This window comes from Brassica napus, chromosome A8, assembly GCF_020379485.1.
Source record: "Brassica napus cultivar Da-Ae chromosome A8, Da-Ae, whole genome shotgun sequence".
Classification (NCBI taxonomy): domain Eukaryota; kingdom Viridiplantae; phylum Streptophyta; class Magnoliopsida; order Brassicales; family Brassicaceae; genus Brassica; species Brassica napus.
The window spans coordinates 8,297,888-8,316,391 of record NC_063441.1 but is presented as its reverse complement, the minus strand read 5'-3'; the positions used below and the strand labels follow the sequence as shown (position 1 = coordinate 8,316,391).

The following is an 18,504-nucleotide window of genomic DNA, read 5'->3' as shown; positions in this document are numbered from 1 at the left end:
TCAAAACAAATCCGATTTTAAGGAACACTGTAAATGGGCTACATAGATTCTAAATGTATGGAATAATCCAAGTAGAATGGTACAAAATAAAAATAAATTCAATATCATCTATCTTATTAAAACTCAAGTACAAAATTGGAGTGTTTGGAGACTTGAATAGGACTTTTAAAAATTTGGAGTGTTTGGTAACATGGATTGCAGTCTTTTAAAAAAAAATATTTTTGTTTGAAAACAAGGATAGTAGTATTAAGAAAAAAAAGTAATGGGCTTATGTTTTTTTAAAAAATTGAAAGTTATCTAGGTCACTTTTAAAATATACCAAAATGGGTCATTCTAATTCCCTAAAAAAAAATTTTCTAAACTAACCATAAAACAAAATTTAAACTTTATATACATATTTCAAATCAAAATAATAATTCAAATTTGATTTATATCAAAAATTGATTCAAAAATATACATATATTCAAAAATGGATTTTTACTAAACTATTTTTCAATAACCATTATAAAAAAATATTGTCAATATATATAAGAAAAATATAATACAAAGCCCAATTTGAAATACCAACTCAAATTATGGTTTTCATATTTCATATTAAGTTTTAAAAATATAATATATGTAATTATTTATATGATGGTATGTATAAAATACTATTAATTATATGATTACTTATATGATGGTACATATAAAATACGATTAATTATATGATGATAAAATACGATATATAATAATGACTAGGGATGGGCTTTTGGATACCCATACGGGTTTAGTTCTGATCGGTTTGTATTTTGAGTTTTCGGGGTCAAAGATTTCAGCCTTATTAAAATGTTTCTAAATTTTTGTTTGAGTTCGATTTGGATCTTTGCGGGTTTGGTTTGGGTTTGGATAACTAATTTAAATTATTTTTAAAGTCTTAAATCATTATATATTTTAAATTTCTCAAAATGTATAAATAAAATAATATATTACGTATAAATTTGAATAACATATGTCATAATATTTAAGCTTAACATATCAATTGGCTTGATTTAAAATTTTGGATACGAAATCAATAATTATTTTAAGTATTTTTGGAGATTTGAGTATACTTTAACTATTTCAGATATTTACTTTTGACTATCTATATATATTTTCAAGTATTTAAACCAATTTAAAAGTATCATTTTTGATGTTTTATATACGTTAAATCTAAAAATAATTAATATATATAAGTATATAAATCTATTTTTAGATAAATTCGGATACCCAAATACTTCGGTTCGGATCAGATTCGGTTCTCTAAATAACAAAATTTTGAATAATTAGAATATTTAATCAATTTATGTTTGAGTTTGGTACTATATCTTTGGATCGGTATCGGTTATGTTCCTCGGATTCATTTTTCCAAATCCTAATAATTACATGAAAAACAAATATCAACATATTTTTCAAAATATACACCCGCGCGCCTGCGCGGGTCAAAATCTAGTCAAACATTATTTTTGGTGTACCGGAAATCTTTTGTTCTCTCTGAAGGATGCAAGAGAGTGAAGAAAGAAAATATTTTATTCATTTCTAATATTTTCTGGTTAAACTCACGTAACGTCTCACGTATGCTATATACATAAGCAAGTAATAAACAAAACAAGTAGACCCTTTCCAAGACTTTCATTCTTAGATCCGCCACAGTCTCCCCGGTGGTTTGGCATCCGCCGAAGAGGCTCTTCTTCCTCTTTCTCTTCTGTATCATGGGGTGTCTTCTTTTCCTCTTCTTTCCTTGTGGCGTTAACGGTTTCGGTGATGCAGTTTCTAATGTTCTTCTAGGAGGTTAGAGCAGTTAAGGTGTCTTGGCTCATTTCCCTGTTTAGTCTCTAGTTGGCTCCAGCCTTATGAATGGTGGTTCTCGTTGGTACTTGGAGTCCATTGAGAGGTCTCTGGTTGTTTCCAATCTAGTTTTGTGTTTCTCTACAGTATTCAGGTTGTGTATTCTCTTGGTGATCCGTCATTCTCCCGTTTGATTCTGAATTTTGAGTTGGACTATTTTTTGGGTTGTTGGTGGTGGTCTCCGCCAACCATGGCTCTCTTCTGCGTTGTATTATTAAGAGCTCCTACAAAGCAATGGTAATATCTTTCTCTTTACAAGTTGGTCTCTGACCTTTGAAGTTTGGCCTTCAGTGTTCAGATAGTGACAATGGCGCTCCATGGGTCTGCCTTCGGATTTCCTTATGTGATGGTTTTGGTGGGGTTGTGGAACTATTTCACTGACCTTGCCGACTTATTTCTTTTGCAACATAAACATAATGACGTCCTTTTCTTGTGTGCCAGCTTAAGTTCTTTGTTGGCATTCATCGATGTTCAAGTCTTGTAGTTGAGTGATTAGGCCTTGCCACTTGTTTCATGATGGTAATCTATGCGTTTATTTGTTGTGTCATATGTTTTCAGACTTCTCCGTATTCAGAAGTTATATGAAGATCAATAGGTCTTAACTTTTGGGAATGTGAAGCCATGGTTTTTTGTGATGGAAGGGTTGTCTGTTTGGAGAGAGGTGGTCTTTCATCACAACGAGAGAGGTTTAAAAGCATCTATGTTGTTCTTGCTTTGAGAGTCTAACTCTATCTCTTTCACTCTCTCTCACGATCTCATGATATTTTTGTGTTTTAAAATTTACTTCTTACCCACATTTTTACGAGATTAGTCTATGGATGCTTACTAGTGTTTTTTTTTTGAGTTTGCTGGTTAGTTTGGTCCAGAATTGTAAGAATACTTTTGATTGAATACCAAACGTTTTTTTTTAAACTAAAAGTCTAAAACACACACAATGTATTTGGTCGGAGCATTACCATATAGTATAAAAGAAAAGAACATGACAAACAAACATATCACATGTGTAAACAAATAGCATAGCTGTATATATACCATACTTCAATTTTCCATCTACCATGCCAACACTAATCCATGATGGAGACACTATTCAAGCACGTCAATTCACAGATTCACTATATTGTATAACTTAACTAAGGTTAGTTAGAAAATTTTCAAATCCATTCTATCTAATCTATTAAAATAGAGTCCTATCTAAAATTGTTGTGGCATGTTTAAAATTTAGACCTATTAAACATGTTGTGACCAAATATAAAAAAAACATGTTACATATATTTCTAATGTCTTCATTATTGACATTTTCGCCATTTTACCACCCTTAACCTAATCATCTAATCAAATATTTGGCTGAAATCAGTCTGTCTACAACGTTAGTCGTCGTCTTTCAGAGATTCGTACAGTTTACAAGGGAAGCTCGAGAGATTCTGATGTCGGTTCCAATGGTGTTTAAGTCTTTTGATATACAATCAAACATAATATTATTTGATGTAACTAAATCTCATCTTCTTGGCAACGAACATAAGAGAAGTGAGTGATGGACACGAAGCAAAGAAGCAAGTGATGGAAAAGGAGACATTACGGTAATGGGTGTTAAATTCAGCTAACTACGTATACTCTGTTAATCATCGGGCAATGGAAAGCTCATAGGAGTTGTGTAGCACGAGGCGGAGTGATAAACCATGGGAGCTCCATAGATCTTACAGGAGTTATTCCCAATGTAATTTGATTAGTTTTTTCAGGTAATTTGCTCGCTTTGTGAGACAGAACAAGACATGAATATGACCTTTTGAATACAAATTTTATTTGTGTAAACATGTTTCTTGATGATGACCATTGTATGTGAAATTTTTCTGTATGTGAGAATTTTTTTTGTTTTTTTCTCTTTTAAAATGGCATAATCATTCTTGACTACAATGCAAAGTGACTTGAATGTGAATTTCCAAGTGGATACCAAGCAAGAATCATACCTCAGCGAAGTGGTGTCCTTAAAATGTAAGCTTTTGGAAGGAGCCTATGCTGAAAAGGCAGCCACAGAATCTAAAAAACCAGAAAATTGTAATGCAAATGATGGGATCTAGGAAGGAGAGCTCCCTAATGATGATGTTAGTTTGTAAACGCATTCTTACTTAGAATTTTATCCAATGCTAAAGAACCCTGGTATTAACAAAATGGTTTTAGTGGGTCTTTGGAGGGAAGCACGTTGAAAAGGTAATAGGTGCTGCAGTGGCTGATGGGACAGTTACTCCAACAGTTCAATCGTTGATCAAACAACTCCTCAAGTATCAGGATCAGCACACTTTCATGCTATTTATTTGATGAGAATTTGCTTGGTTCTTCTAAAGGTTATGATGAAAGTGAAAAGAAATTTGATAGTGTTGATTACATCTTTACTGTGAGTATTTCTGAGCTTGGATTTCTTTTCAGGTTTTGACAGTTGCCTTCTCTTAGTTTTATACGGTGCGCCAGCAAGATTGGGCACAATAACAGCCAGGAAATGAAATCATCTGAAATAAAGATATTGGCATGCATGAATAGTTGTCTTTGTTTCATATAGTTCATTTGGATAAACATTAAGAAGTTTATCTTTTCTTTTGACAAGTCTTTTTCTCTCTCGTGTGATTGATGACACTTTTTGTTGCCGCATGCGTTACTAAGGTTTTGATATTAGACAATGTAACTTCTCCATGGGTTTTGAACTTGCAAAGACGGTGTTGGCATACATTCAGAACCATTGGTAGGAAAAGAAAACCTGGATCAAACTACATACTCATGGTTTGTGAGGTACATATGTTTTGTAATCTATAAGACAAAAGCTTTAAAATCTACAATTTTTGCAACAACTGGTCAGCATATCTAGACAATCAATCTATCATATCTGTCAACACGTGTTGCTTGTAGGGAAAATGTATCTCACGCAGCAAGTCTTAAGGACTGCTAAAAATATTGAGGAGACGCTGCGGAAAAAGCAATAAAAGGACCGATATTAGGCCATCATTATCGCAAGGTTTTAAAGGGGGTTCTTAGGCTTCGAATGGTGACCATCGTCCCGTCCCGCTCCGCTGTTAACAGTAACAAAAATCTCTACATACATTATATATCTATACATTTTTATAACTATTAGAACCGCACCATAGTTGAACCGCTTATCCCGCACCGCTCAAACCGCATTCACCATTCGGAGCCTTAGTGCAATGAGAGGCCCCACCAAAATGTTAAGAATCGGTTTTAGAAAATCCAAAATAAGAATCAAATTTGTATGAGTTTTTGTACTGTTCGCGGATTCCCCCGACACGTGGCAGCCCGCAAATATTTTTTTTTTTAAGAAACTCTTTCACGGTTTCAGGGATAATGATGGCCTTAGTCACCTCACACTAAAAGACACGTCAAGGATAATGGCTTAATGTATTTTATTTAGAATTTAGGCTTCAAATCCAATTATAATTTCATGTCTAATTTTGCTTTTAATGAAATACTAGGTACTAGCCCGTGCGGAATGTGATTATTAGTTTTGTTACTTTTTAATAAAGAGAAATTAAATTTGTTTAAGCTGGATATTGGTTCGGTTTTAGGTTGTTTTTTTAATCTCCTAAAATATAACTATCATTCTAATCAATATTTATTCTGGTTTGTTATCTTAAAATGTTTGATGTTTTTAGTTTTTCCGGTGAACCAAAAATTACTATTATTTATTTGTTTTCATGTTATTTTAGATAGCTCTAATGTTGAACTAATGGTTTTATATTAGGGTTTCTAAACGGATAATAGTTAAAGAAAAGGAAAAGTAAATTATTAAGACAAATCATCACACCACAATTAATTGTTCGATAGTGAAAAGAAAAATTAAGAAAAAAATATTTTAACTTCAAAAAGAATTAGATATTTCAGTTGTTATGAATATTTAGTTAGAAGGTGCTCACATCAATGTGCTATGTATACGTAAAAGTCTATAAAGGTGGTTGATAAATATATAAAGATATTGTTAATTAATATTAAATGACATTTTTGTTCAAAATAACACATGAAAATAAAATTTTTAAAACAAATTTATTAAAAATAAAATAGGCCTATATGTTAGTAAATTCTTTTCATATAAAGAAAATCAAATTGTATCTGTAAATAGATGGGCACATATCAAATATATGGATCAAATATATGGATATTTGGAGGCATTCGTGTTGATTCGATCCTAGCCACCTACATATTCAATGTCTCAAGTATCCAAAAAAAATTAAATTAAATAAAAATTTAAAAATAAATGAAAATATAATAATAATATAAAATAATAATATTTTATTACAAAAATAAAACATTATTTAACTTTTAAAATTCGAATACATAATATAATAAATTTAATACATAAAAATATTGTAAAAATTACATAAACTATAATATATAACTTCTATATATAATTCTTTAATTATATGTATATATATGCATATAACGGATCAAATTGGATATATGTTCCTAAAAATATTGGTATTTGTGATTTACTTCTTTTTATTATGGATATTGCCTTTTAGTATTTGATTTGCTTCATATAGTTACGGATATCTGATTTTTTTGTTACAGTCAAAATGAATAACGAATCAAATCAAAATTTATGAATATTTTGTCCAGCTTTGTCTGTAAAAAATAAAAATAAAAATAATATATATATATATATATATTATTGTCTTTCAATTCGCTATTTGTTTTGATTCGAACTGAAACATCCGGATAATGTGAGTTTTATTAGAATTCTGCATGTGTTTTTTATATTAAAAAACGTAAAATACATAGTGTGAACACATTTATGTAGAGTTTGGCTGAGGATCTCTCTACACATTACAATATTTCTCGTTTAATATATAAGGGATACGAAAAAGTTTCCCACCGTTAGATTTCAGATATTGTTTTCGTGTGCCAACAAAAAACAATTTAAAAGCCAATTTTTTTAATCCATCTACAAATCATTATGGCATAGTAGCAACTTATTTTTAGTTTTAAAATTTACAATTTCTACGGGTGACCAGCAAAAGGAAATTGTAATGAATAGAAAATAATTAATTATGAAAAACAATAATTTTTGAGAAATAAAAAAATAACACCATGTACATCACACATAATATAAACCATTAAAATGAAATTTAACCGTGCATGACCAGAAAATGTAACCGAAAATATAACTATCTAAATCATAATCAAAATCAAGAATTTCATATTCCTATCCAGATCCACGAGTTCAAATTGAACTCGAAATTTTATCTGATTTCTAACATTGTTATTTAAACAAAACCAAAATAAACTAGAAATTTTATCGGATGTCTAACATTACTATTTGAACCAACCAAAAATAACAAAACTCAATCCAAATCCTAATTCATAAATAACCTAAATATTTATATACTTCATGAACTGACAACCAAAATTTACAATTGAACCGGAACCAAACCAAAAACAATAAATACAGTATTCATGTGAACTAGAGTGCATAAAATATTATCAATCATAAAACTGTAGTTTAAAACATAAATTATAAATAATCTCGCGCAACTGCGCAGGTTAGAATCTAGTTTTTAATTTAAAATAAAGTTTGGAGTAATCTTCTTCCAATCTATTTCACTTTCCATTTTATAAATAAATTAAAAAAAATTGTATATTTCAGTAACGGTTAAATAAAAAATTTATTTTATTTTATTTCTTTTTCTATTTATTATAAAATGAGTTGGAAGGAAACTCAACTTTAACATGTACTTATTCCATTTCAAAGAAACAACAAATCAAATAATACATTGGAAATGCTTTTAGACAATAAATGTACATAGACATATATAACATTTTATAGCCCAATGTTTGTGCTGATGTTATCGTTTATGTCATTATTCAAATTGACATAATATATACTATTGACTACAGAAAGAACTCTTATGATATATAACATTTTATAGCCCAATGTTTGTGCTGATGTTCTTTACTCGTTTAGGAGAAAAGATAAAAACAAAAAATTCTCACACATGATAAGACCTAAAACAAGACAAAACGATGATACAAATAGTATACACAGTATTAAAATTTAAAAAAAAAAATGAAAAGAGAAGAGAACCCACAAGGCCACGAGAAAGCAAACGGTGATGCGACCGTTCCCTTGGCCTGTCAAATATATCGTAACTATAACCCGACCCGGTTTCAGCTGTCTTCATCCAATCACTAACTACCGCGTAATCTACTTCCAGCACACGTAAGCAATCTCCGTCACCGTGTAGACAACATTGGGCCCTCGCTGCCGTCTCTTAACTAGACCAATTTTCATGTCACCGTTAAAAAACTCACGGTGTTTTCTTGTTTCTTTTATCTGTTAACGCCGTTAAAAACTTGTCTCTCCTCCACGTATAAATACCCAGAGATGCTCTTGTCTCCACTCTTGCTCTTGGTCATAATTTATAGTGAGAGTAGAGATCAAAATGTCGGAGCTCCGTTTCAGTTCTCGTTTGATTCATTAACCCGAATTCTCCGCCCGTTTTTGTTTGATATTGGAGGAGGCTGGAAGTGGTTTGGTTTGGAGTTTGTCTTGTTCAGTGTGAGTTCGTGAGAGCGGAGATTTGATTCGACTTCGCTGCGAAGAAGACATTTCAGGTCAGTAACAAGCTGTTCTGAGATATCATCATCTTTACTGTTTTTCTCGAGAAAAGAAAATCAAAGATTCTTTGCTTGTTTTATTTTTGAAATTTCTCTTCTGTAGAAGCGGTTAAGAAATAATCAGGGTTCAAAAAACAAAAGAAATAGAGATTTTTTTGCAACTGTTTTTAACGATCGATCTTTTCAAACTATTTTTTTGGTAAATAAAAAAAGGATTTTTGATGCCTTTACCTGCTGCATATTTTCTAAAAATTTCTCCAGTTTCAGATTTCTAGGCATCCATACAGATTTTTTTTTCTATAGCTTTCCAGGAAAATTTGTATATATGTTCTTCACTTAAAAAGTTTCGCGGGTATTAATTGTTCCCTAATAACTTTTTACTTGAAAGAAAAAAGAATACCGCCAATTTTTTTCTCTGCCATTGTTAAGCTAAATTCATCATCATCAATTGATTTTGTTTCTTTCACATTTACTACGATGAACTCTCTGGAACGCTACTACTCTTCTGCAGCTATCTATAGGCTTAGGCACAGAACACACCCCACTCGTGCCGGCTATCAAAATAAGACCAAATCTTAAAAGCGGAAACAAAAGCAGAGCTACTATAATCAAATTAAGATCCGATAACAAAGGTCAGTAAAACCCATATCCCCATTCAAAACAAATTTAATGCCTTTCGAAAAATCAAATTGAATGCCTGAAAAAAAAATCTTGTTTTAATTTTTTTTTTTAATTTGCTTTTGATGTCAAGAACACATTCTCATTGGAACGAAAAACTTTGTTAAAATGGAAAAAGTATTTTAAGTGTTTGAAGAGAAAGTGTTTTGTGTGAAGAAGAAACTTTTTATAACTTAGAAAATGATTTTTTATTACTTCGATCTTTTGTTACAAACTTGGATTTTTTTTTGATCATTCAAAATGAAAAGAGAGGGATGTATTTATAGCTTCCGAAGTACAAAAGATCTTATATATTTTCCTTAATTATCTAGAATTTTCTATAAAAATATCTAGACTTTAAACTTAAGGAGTAGAAGATTATTCTAGAATTTGGGTTAATATTGGACTAAACATGATTAGTGATTTGTTAGCCCAATAATGTGATCCAAATCAAGTTTACTTCTCAACATCCCTCAAACTTGATTTGGTTACTCAAAGTAAGCTTCTCATTTTGATGAAGTCTTCTCGCTTGAGTAGCTTGGTGAAAATATCATCTACTTGATCATATTTGTCTTCACATACTACAATTGTACATCCATCTTAGTAACACATTTTCGAATGTAGTGATAACGAGTGTTGATGTGCTTACTTCGATCAGGGATGACTGGATTTTTTGCCAATGTTATTACCGACTTGTTATCCACAAAGATCTTCATTGGCTCCTATTGTGGTAGGTTCAACTCTTTAGCAAGTTTCGTAGCCAAATAGCATGGCAAACACATGAAGTAGCTGCCACATACTCCATTTCACAAGTAGAAAGAGCGACAATTGGTTGCTTCTTTGACATCCATGTGAAATCGGTTTCTCTAATGAAAAACATAAAGCCACTTGTGCTTTTCCGGTCATCTACATCTCCACCTCAATAGCTATCGCTATATCCAACAAGCTTGTAATCTTCAAAGATAGAGTAGTACAAACCAAAGTTGATTGTACCTTTGATAGAGCGTAGGATCCTCTTAGTTGCCTTGAAGTGATTTGTTGTTCGATGCTCCATGTATCGACTTACTACTCCAATTGCGTGCATGATGTCAGGTCTTGTGCACGTTAGATATCTTAAGCTTCCAACCAAACTCTTAAAGAGCGTTAGATCAACACTCTCTCTTTCTTCTCCCTTTGATAACTTGACTCGACATTCCATTGGCATGCAAACTGAATTTGAGTCATCCATCTTGAACTTCTTAAGCACCTCTTTAGCATAACCTTCTTGAGTAATGAAAATTCCATTTTCTTCTTGCTTTACTTCAATGCCAAGGTAGTATGACATCAGTCCAATATATGTCATCTCGAACTCCTTTGTCATCTCAATCTTGAAATTTTCAAACATAATCAGATTGTTGCCGATGAATATCAAGTCATCCTTATACAAGTATGCAATCAGAATATCATTGTTTTGAGTTTTGATATAAAGTGCATGCTCATATGGACACTTGTTGAAGCCTTTCTCCTTGAAGTACTTATCAATCCTAGTGTTTCATGCTCTTGGTGTTTGCTTTAATCCATAAATCGCCTTCTTCAGCCTTAAGACTTTGTCTTCTTCTCCTTTGACTGTGTAGCTTTTTGGTTGCTCAATGTAGACTTCATCCTCAAGGTCTCCATTTAAGATGGTTGATTTGACATCCATTTGATGTATCCTCCAACTATTTTGGGCTGCCAATGAAATGATTAATCTAACCGTTTCTAAGAGAGGAACTGGAGCAAATACCTCATCATAGTCGATCCCGGCTCTTTGACTATAGCCTTTTGTCACCAATCTTGCCATGTATCTTTCAACTTCTCCTTTAGAGTTCTTCTGTGCCTTGTACACCCACTTCACACTGATTGCTTTATGCCCATTTGGAAGTGAAGTTAACTCCCATGTATCATTTTTTTTTATCGATTTGATTTCTTCATCCATTTCACTTCTCCATGACTTCTTTTCTTGAGCTTCTTCAAATTTCATAGGCTCGCAATCTGCAAATAGTCAAAATAAGGTAAGATTGTCTTGATTTTCGGTTACCTCGTAGATGTCTTGTAGACTTCTTAAACATGGAGTCTTTTCACTTGAACTTTCATCTCCTTGAGAACTTGTTGTTGGTTACTTGGTGGTGTAGCTGGCTCTTCTCTCGGTTGCTCCACATTCTCTTCTTCAAAGGATGGAAGGAAGTTGTAGTCTTCATTATTTGATCTCTAATCCCATTCTCCTTCTTCATCAAAGATGACATTCTGACTAATAATTGTCTTCTTTGTTTCAGGATTGTAGAGCTTGTAGCCTTTGGAGTTAGCATCATACCCAATGAAGATGTACTTCTCACTTTTATCATCTAGTTTGCTATGCTTCTCGTCTGGAACATGAGCGTGAACAATGCTTCCAAAGACTCTTAGGTGTGAGACTCCATGCTTCCTTCCGCTCCAAGATTCTTGTGGTGAATTTCTAGAATAATCTTTGTTGGAGAACGGTTTGATATATAAACCACACAAGAAACTGCTTCTGCCCACAACTCCTTTGGTAGCTTCTTACTTTTGAGCATGCTTCTTACCATCTCAAGTATTGTCCTATTCTTTTTTTCCGCTACTCCATTTTGTTGAGGGGTTTTCGGCACCGTAAGTTTTCTTCGGATGCCATTATTTTCACAATACTTCAGAAACTCCTTAGACATGAATTCACCTGCTCGATCCGACATCATGGATTTGATCTTAAGACCACTTTCCTTTTCAACATGGGCTTTAAACTTTTTGAAATTTTCAAACACTTTTGATTTTTGTTTCAAAAAGTAAACCCATGTTTTTCTTGAAAAGTCATCAATAAAGAGAAGGAAGTAGTTACTCTTACCAAGTAAACTTGGTTAGACGGTCCACATACATCTGTATGTATGAGTTCTAGTGAATTTCTTGCTTTTGTCTCCGACTCCTTTGGAAAACTCATCTTGAATTGCTTTCCAAGTAAGCAATCTTCACACACTTGATTTGGATGATTGATGCAAGGTAATCCTTTCACCATTTCTTTCTTGGAAAGTAGTTCTAAACTTCCAAAGTTGAGATGCTCAAATCGAAGATGCCAAAGCCAAGACTCTTCCTTGTAGCACATCTTCAGACACCTTGCGATGTCATGTTGAATGTTTAGGAAAAGCATTCTATTACTTGACATCGGCACCTTTGTGATGAGATTATTTTCTTTATCTCTTAAAGAAAGACTATTATCCTTTAGTCGAATGTCATAACCTTTCTCTAAGAGTTGTCCTAGGCTCAAGATGTTGGTCTTCATGCTTGGAATGTAGTAAACGTTGAAAATGAATTGATGATCTCCATTCTTCAAGTGGATGAAAATATTTCTTTTACATGTCACTTCCATCTTCAATTCATCTCCCAAAGCCACATTGGTTTTCACCGATTCATCAAGCTCCACAAACATGCTCTTATTCCCACACATGTGATTTCCTGCGCCACTATCAAGGTACCACTTGTGAACCTCATTTGGTTCATTCTTCTTGTAAGCCATCAATAGCATATCTTTTTTCTTTACTCCTTTCTTCAACATAGTTCGACTTCTCTTCAACTCTATTGTTGTTTGGAGTCTTGCATTCAGAAGCATAATGTCCAAACTTCCCGCAACTATAGTATTTGATGCTTGATTTATCGTACCTTGATTTTGTATTTCCTCTTCCACGATCTCTTGATGAATTATCTCCTCTTTGGTTCAATTTTTCTTCACATGGTCTCCAACCTCGTCCATTTGCACCACGACCTCGTCCTCGAAAATGACTACCACCACGTCTCGGACGATTTTGGCCACTTTCTTCCTTTTGATCAATTCTCATTTTGAGAATTTGCTCCACACTATCTTATTTCTTCTTCTTCTTCTTTTTTCTTCATAAGATTGCAGTGATCCAAGAACTTGTTCCATCGTCATAGTCTCCAAGTCCTTTGTCTCTTCAATCACGGCGACAATATGCTCAAATTTTGAATCCAACGATCTAAGAATTTTCTCCATGATTCTCACCTCATCTAACTTTTCACCATTTTTCTTTAGATTATTAGTAACCGTCAAGACTCTTGAAAAGTAATCTGAGATGAGTACTCCTTTCTTCATTTGTTATGCTTCAAATTCTCCTCTTAGAGTTTGAAGTCGTAACTTCTTAACTTGTTATGCTCCCTTGTAAGATGTCTGAAGCTTCTCCCATACTTCCTTGGACGTTCTTACACCAGCAACCTTCTCAAATGTATCTTCATCTACTCCTTGATAGATTAGACAGAGAGCATTCTTGTCTCTCTTCTTTGAATCTCTCAAACCATTATTTTGTGTTTGAGATAAGCCACCATCATTCTCCGGTTCAACGAAGCCTTTCTCGACTATTTTCACACATCATGTGTTCTTAGGATAGCCATCATCCTAAGATAAACAGTTGCTCTTTGTGAGCAATGGAACTTGAAAAGGAATACCACTATCTGCCATCTTTAAAAGGAACTTGTATTTCTGATACTATTTGTTGGAATGAAAAACTTTGTTACAATGGAGAAATTTTTTAAAGTGTTTGAAGAGAAAGTATTTTGTGTGAAGAAGAAATTTTTTTATAACTTTGAAAAAGATTACTTGGATTCTTTCTTGATCATTTAAAATGAGAAAAAAGGATAGGTATTTATAGCCTCCAAAATAAAAAATATCTTCTACTTAAATATCTAAGATTATTTTTCCTTACTTATCTAGAATTTTTTATGAAAATATCTAGATTTTTAATTTAAGGAAGTGGAAGATTATTCTAGAATTTGGGTTAAGATTTGACTAAACATGATTAGTGATTTGTTAATCCAATAATTGACCCAAATCAAGTTTTCTTCTCAACAATTCTTCCTAATTCGTGATTGCTGAAAAAAAAAATTCTGAGTATGGTAGAATACAGTCATTATCTGTAGCTTTCATCTCTCGACACGCTTTAGATTGGTCCCTCAACACACAAAGGAACCCTAAATATAGAAACTAAACTCTTTTTCTTTTTGTTTTTTTTCTTTTTCTTTTTCCATACACGTGACTGTCAAGATTCCGTTTTCTTGATTATTTTCTTTTCCAGTGGTTCCAATGGTGTTCATATTTTTTTTTTTTGTTTTCTTGTCTTGAATGGTGCTAAACACGAGGAGAATCTGAACCATATTATTTGATTCTATTCTCTCGAATAATATAATCTTATTTTAAAATGTGATCATTTTCAGGCCGGCTACTGCAAAAATGCTTTATTCTACCAACTTTTGATATGTTTGCAGCGATGGGCTCTTTGCTGCAAACACAAGCATTTCTTTCAAACCATTTTTAATTAAAAAAAGAATACACGAAAAATCTTAAACCCCCCCCCCCCCCCCCCCCCCCCCCCCCCCCCCCCCCCCCCCCTCCCCCCCAAAAAAAAAGCAAAAAAAAAAGCATTTGATCTGAACCATATTATTTGATTCTATTCTCTCGAATAATATATCTAACATTTTTGGTGCTTCGACTTGCAAAATTTTGTTGACAAAAAAAGGACTTGCAAAATTTTAAAGTTATTTTTCAGGGTTAACAAAAAAAATCACAATTAAAAAATTATTCCCTCACTGGGGTCCTATCCTCTGATCCCCAAGTTCTCTCTCTTTTCTAGTTCCAACATCTTTCTTTAAAAAAGGGAAAACTGATTAATTTGTAGTTTTAACTATATTTCAACACTTTTGTCTCAATCAAGATCACTCCATAGCTTTTTTTTTTTATTCCTGTGAGGTAACACTCACGTCCAACCATGGTGGAATGTTTTTTCCATTTTTATTTCTTAAATGCATTCTGTCAAGTCTCTGTTTTCTTTGGAGTAGTTGTTTTCTAACCAGAAGAGAGATGCGTCACAACTTTGTCCTTTTGTCTTGTGCTGTTCGTTAGAGAAAAACGACAATTGGCATCCAAATTCCACTTCTATGTTCTAACTTCTAACTAATGTTTTACATTTGTGTGCTACTATTCATTTTCTAGGACCATTTATCTTTTTTAATTACATTCTATAAGAAACCTTAACTTTTAACAAAAATAAATGTCTACTATGATTACATAATCTATATATCTACCGTGTTATATGTCGGATTGTGGGTCCCTTTATTGCTTAGCTCTCTAATTTAAACAACTTGTAATTTATTTTGGTTTGTTGTACTATTCATTGAGGTTTGGTTGCGTGATGTTTATTTTTAAGTAGACTCTGTTTTATACAAAATCTTATAGGGCTGTAAAGGCAAAGAGAACACATAGGAAAAAAGAGGCAAAGATGTTTACTTGCATAGCTTGTACGAAAGCAGACGGTGGTGAAGAACTCGGAGCGCGTGGAGGCACCACTCCCAATACTAAAGAATCCGTCAAAAGCCTAACCACACAGGTCTCTCTTCTTTCTTAGTTTATCCTTCGATTTTTTCTTCACTTTTTTGTTGCTTTTCCCTAATTGCCTTTCCAGTGAAACTAACCGAAGACACAGATGGGGGTCCAATTAACTTATCTCACTGAAGATTAAAAAATTAATCTTTTAATCTATAAGGAGACGTACGTTCCATAGATTTTACTGATATTGGTTTGTTTATCTTTGAGAATTTGTTGTGAAATACCTATAGATATAGTTTGGTCACTGTTGTTTAGACAGAAATGCAACCTCACTTGCTTGGAATCTTTCACCAATCTCTCTTTTAATAGGTTATGTCAGTGTTTGTTTCCCATCTATCTGACTAGACATGAAAGTCAAACAGCTACTGAAACAATTCAATCCCAGATTCAAAAAACTTTAGTTTATGTATCTAGTTCAATATTTGTTAGGAGTATATTGGCTGATTAAAGCTTATGAGTATTGCTAATGAAGACTGATCAAATTATACTTTTCTCAAATAGGCTTTACTGAATTCTTACCTAGATAAGAAAAAAAAGTAAAGGGAATTCTTTAGTAAATCAAATAAGAAAAAATAAAAGGAAGAGATGGCCGTTCTGATTTTTTTTTTATATCCATCCTTTTAATTATGTTAGACTAACTAGATGTTAGATCTCATATCTTTATTGATGTTTTTTAAGAATTTTCACAGTATACCTCCTTTTAATTCCTTTGGGACTAAAAATAAACTTCTCTTGATGCTTAAAGCCCTGAGAGTTTTTCCTACAAGGTTAGTGAAATGTTTGTATTCAACATGATTGCGTTATAAAATGCGTTTTTGGGCACCAATGTTATGCAGATTAAAGATATGGCTATGAAATTCTCTGGTGCTTATAAACAATGCAAGCCATGCACTGGTTCCCCTCGCAGCCCCATGAAGAAAGGACATAGACCGTTCTCGGATTTTGACAATGCTTCTGAAGGTGTTCCCTACCCTTACATGGGTGGAAGTGCCGGTTCAACACCTGCTTGGGACTTCATAAACTCCTCTCACCATCCAGCAGGGGCAAAGTTCACTTCAATCTATGGAAACGACCGGGAATCTGTCTCTGCTCAGTCTTGTGATGTGGTACTAGATGATGAAGGGCCTAAAGAGTGGATGGCTCAAGTAGAACCAGGCGTGCATATCACATTTGCTTCTCTCCCCAGTGGAGGCAATGATCTTAAACGGATCCGCTTTAGGTACTCATACCCCTCTGTGTGATCTTTGAGTTTTCTAGAAGAGAGCCCGCATGTTGTGTTTCGATATGTATGATGGTTTGGTTGCAGACTTGGAGTACTCTGCTAGATTTGATGTCCCAAAGTGATTCAGATGTTTTCACTACAAGACATTGGAAGCTAAAACAAACCATTAATTGTGTCTTGTTTTTGACAGCCGGGAGACATTCGACAAGTGGCAGGCTCAACGGTGGTGGGGTGAAAACTATGAAAAAATCGTTGAGCTTTACAACGTACAGAGATTTAATCGCCAAGCTCTTCAAACCCCGGCAAAATCCGATGACCAGGTAATTAAAAAAACACATATTGATATGCAATGTTACTTTGGTCTTCTTCAGACAAGAACGTTTAGTGAATCTTTGTCTTGATTGGTTTTTTTTTTTTCAGTCAGAGAAAGATTCAACTTACTCCAAGATAGAATCAGCGAGAGAGAGCAAAGACTGGACTCCAAGACACAACTTCAGACCTCCAGGAGTTAATGTCCCTCATCACTTCTATGGTCGCTCTAGCAACTATGATCATCATGGAGGACCTACAATGGATGCAGCACAAACAACCACCTCTTCAAGAGATGAACCACCGTCAGTGAGCAACGCTAGTGAAATGCAGGCCGAGTGGATCGAAGAGGATGAGACTGGCGTTTACATTACCATCAGACAACTAGCAGACGGGACTAGAGAGCTACGTCGGGTCAGATTCAGGTATAACAAACATCGAAAAGACTTTACAGTTGGGGTGAATCGTTTAGTGCTTAAAGCCTCTGATTACTCTGGTTACCGGTTTAGGATACCGGTTTAAAATGTCGGTTAACAAAGAGATGACGTGATACATCTTGTAACTCAACATCAGACCGTAACTAACCCGATTTTTATTGTTTAATCAACAGCCGGGAACGGTTTGGGGAAGTGCATGCAAAGACGTGGTGGGAGCAGAACAGGGAGAGAATACAAACTCAATACCTCTAGCAATATAGAAATACGAGTCTCTTCAAAATCTTTAGTTAATTAACCTGTTCAACACATCAACTCATATATATACACATTTTGCTAATGTTAACGGTTGATGATGGTTAATATGTAATCAGCTTAATCATCGACGATGAATCAAAGCACTTCGATTTATGTATAGATCTTAAGCTACAGAAAATTTCTTTTTTGAACATTAGTTAAGTGCTCTTAAAAACATTGGTTGCTTAAGCGATTCCCAATCAGATCATCATCAAGTGCAATCCAAATAAACATTTCTTCCAAGTATATGGTTGATATGATCAAATGAGCCTGAGACAGGGTCAGCCCAAACCAAATCAAAGCTCTATTTAAATTAGAAAAAATGTGTCTTTTTCTTACTAACAAAATTTTAGATTTTTTTCCCTAAGCCATTTGGGCCCTAAGCCATTGTTCACCTTGCTTGTAGTATGGACCGGACCTGGCCTAAGATAGACCACTTGAAAAAGAAGTGCATGACTCGAATATAACAGAATAAAAATAGAATATAACAACCAACGAAAAACACATATATGTGAAACACACATATAATGTTTGCTAGAGAATCTGCACTCCACTTTTGCATTCGAGGAGTAGACAATTAGGTAGTGACCGCGCTTTGTGCAGAGTGAAACAATTGATCAGATTATTTATTTTACGTTGTACTAAGGGCTTCGTCGTATAGATTTTTCTAGGGATTGACATTCAGATATCCATTCGGATTC

General features: G+C 33.6%; 1 protein-coding gene across 2 annotated transcripts; it reads left to right on the top strand.

Annotated features, from left to right (window-relative positions):
* The first annotated feature begins 8,161 nt into the window (after positions 1-8,161).
* LOC106418765 (protein BREVIS RADIX) lies at positions 8,162-17,960 on the top strand. Of its 2 annotated transcripts, XM_048738564.1 has the most exons (7): positions 8,163-8,472; positions 8,987-9,107; positions 15,392-15,542; positions 16,378-16,760; positions 16,954-17,083; positions 17,184-17,497; positions 17,683-17,960. In XM_048738564.1, exons 3-7 carry the CDS (start codon positions 15,435-15,437, stop codon positions 17,759-17,761), a joined length of 1,014 nt encoding a protein of 337 aa, XP_048594521.1. In that variant the 5' UTR covers positions 8,163-8,472; positions 8,987-9,107; positions 15,392-15,434; the 3' UTR covers positions 17,762-17,960. The 2 variants fall into 2 exon arrangements, with proteins under 2 accessions (XP_048594522.1, XP_048594521.1); XM_048738565.1 differs by lacking the exon at positions 8,987-9,107 and having other exon boundaries at positions 8,162-8,472.
* Positions 17,961-18,504: the final 544 nt, after the last annotated feature.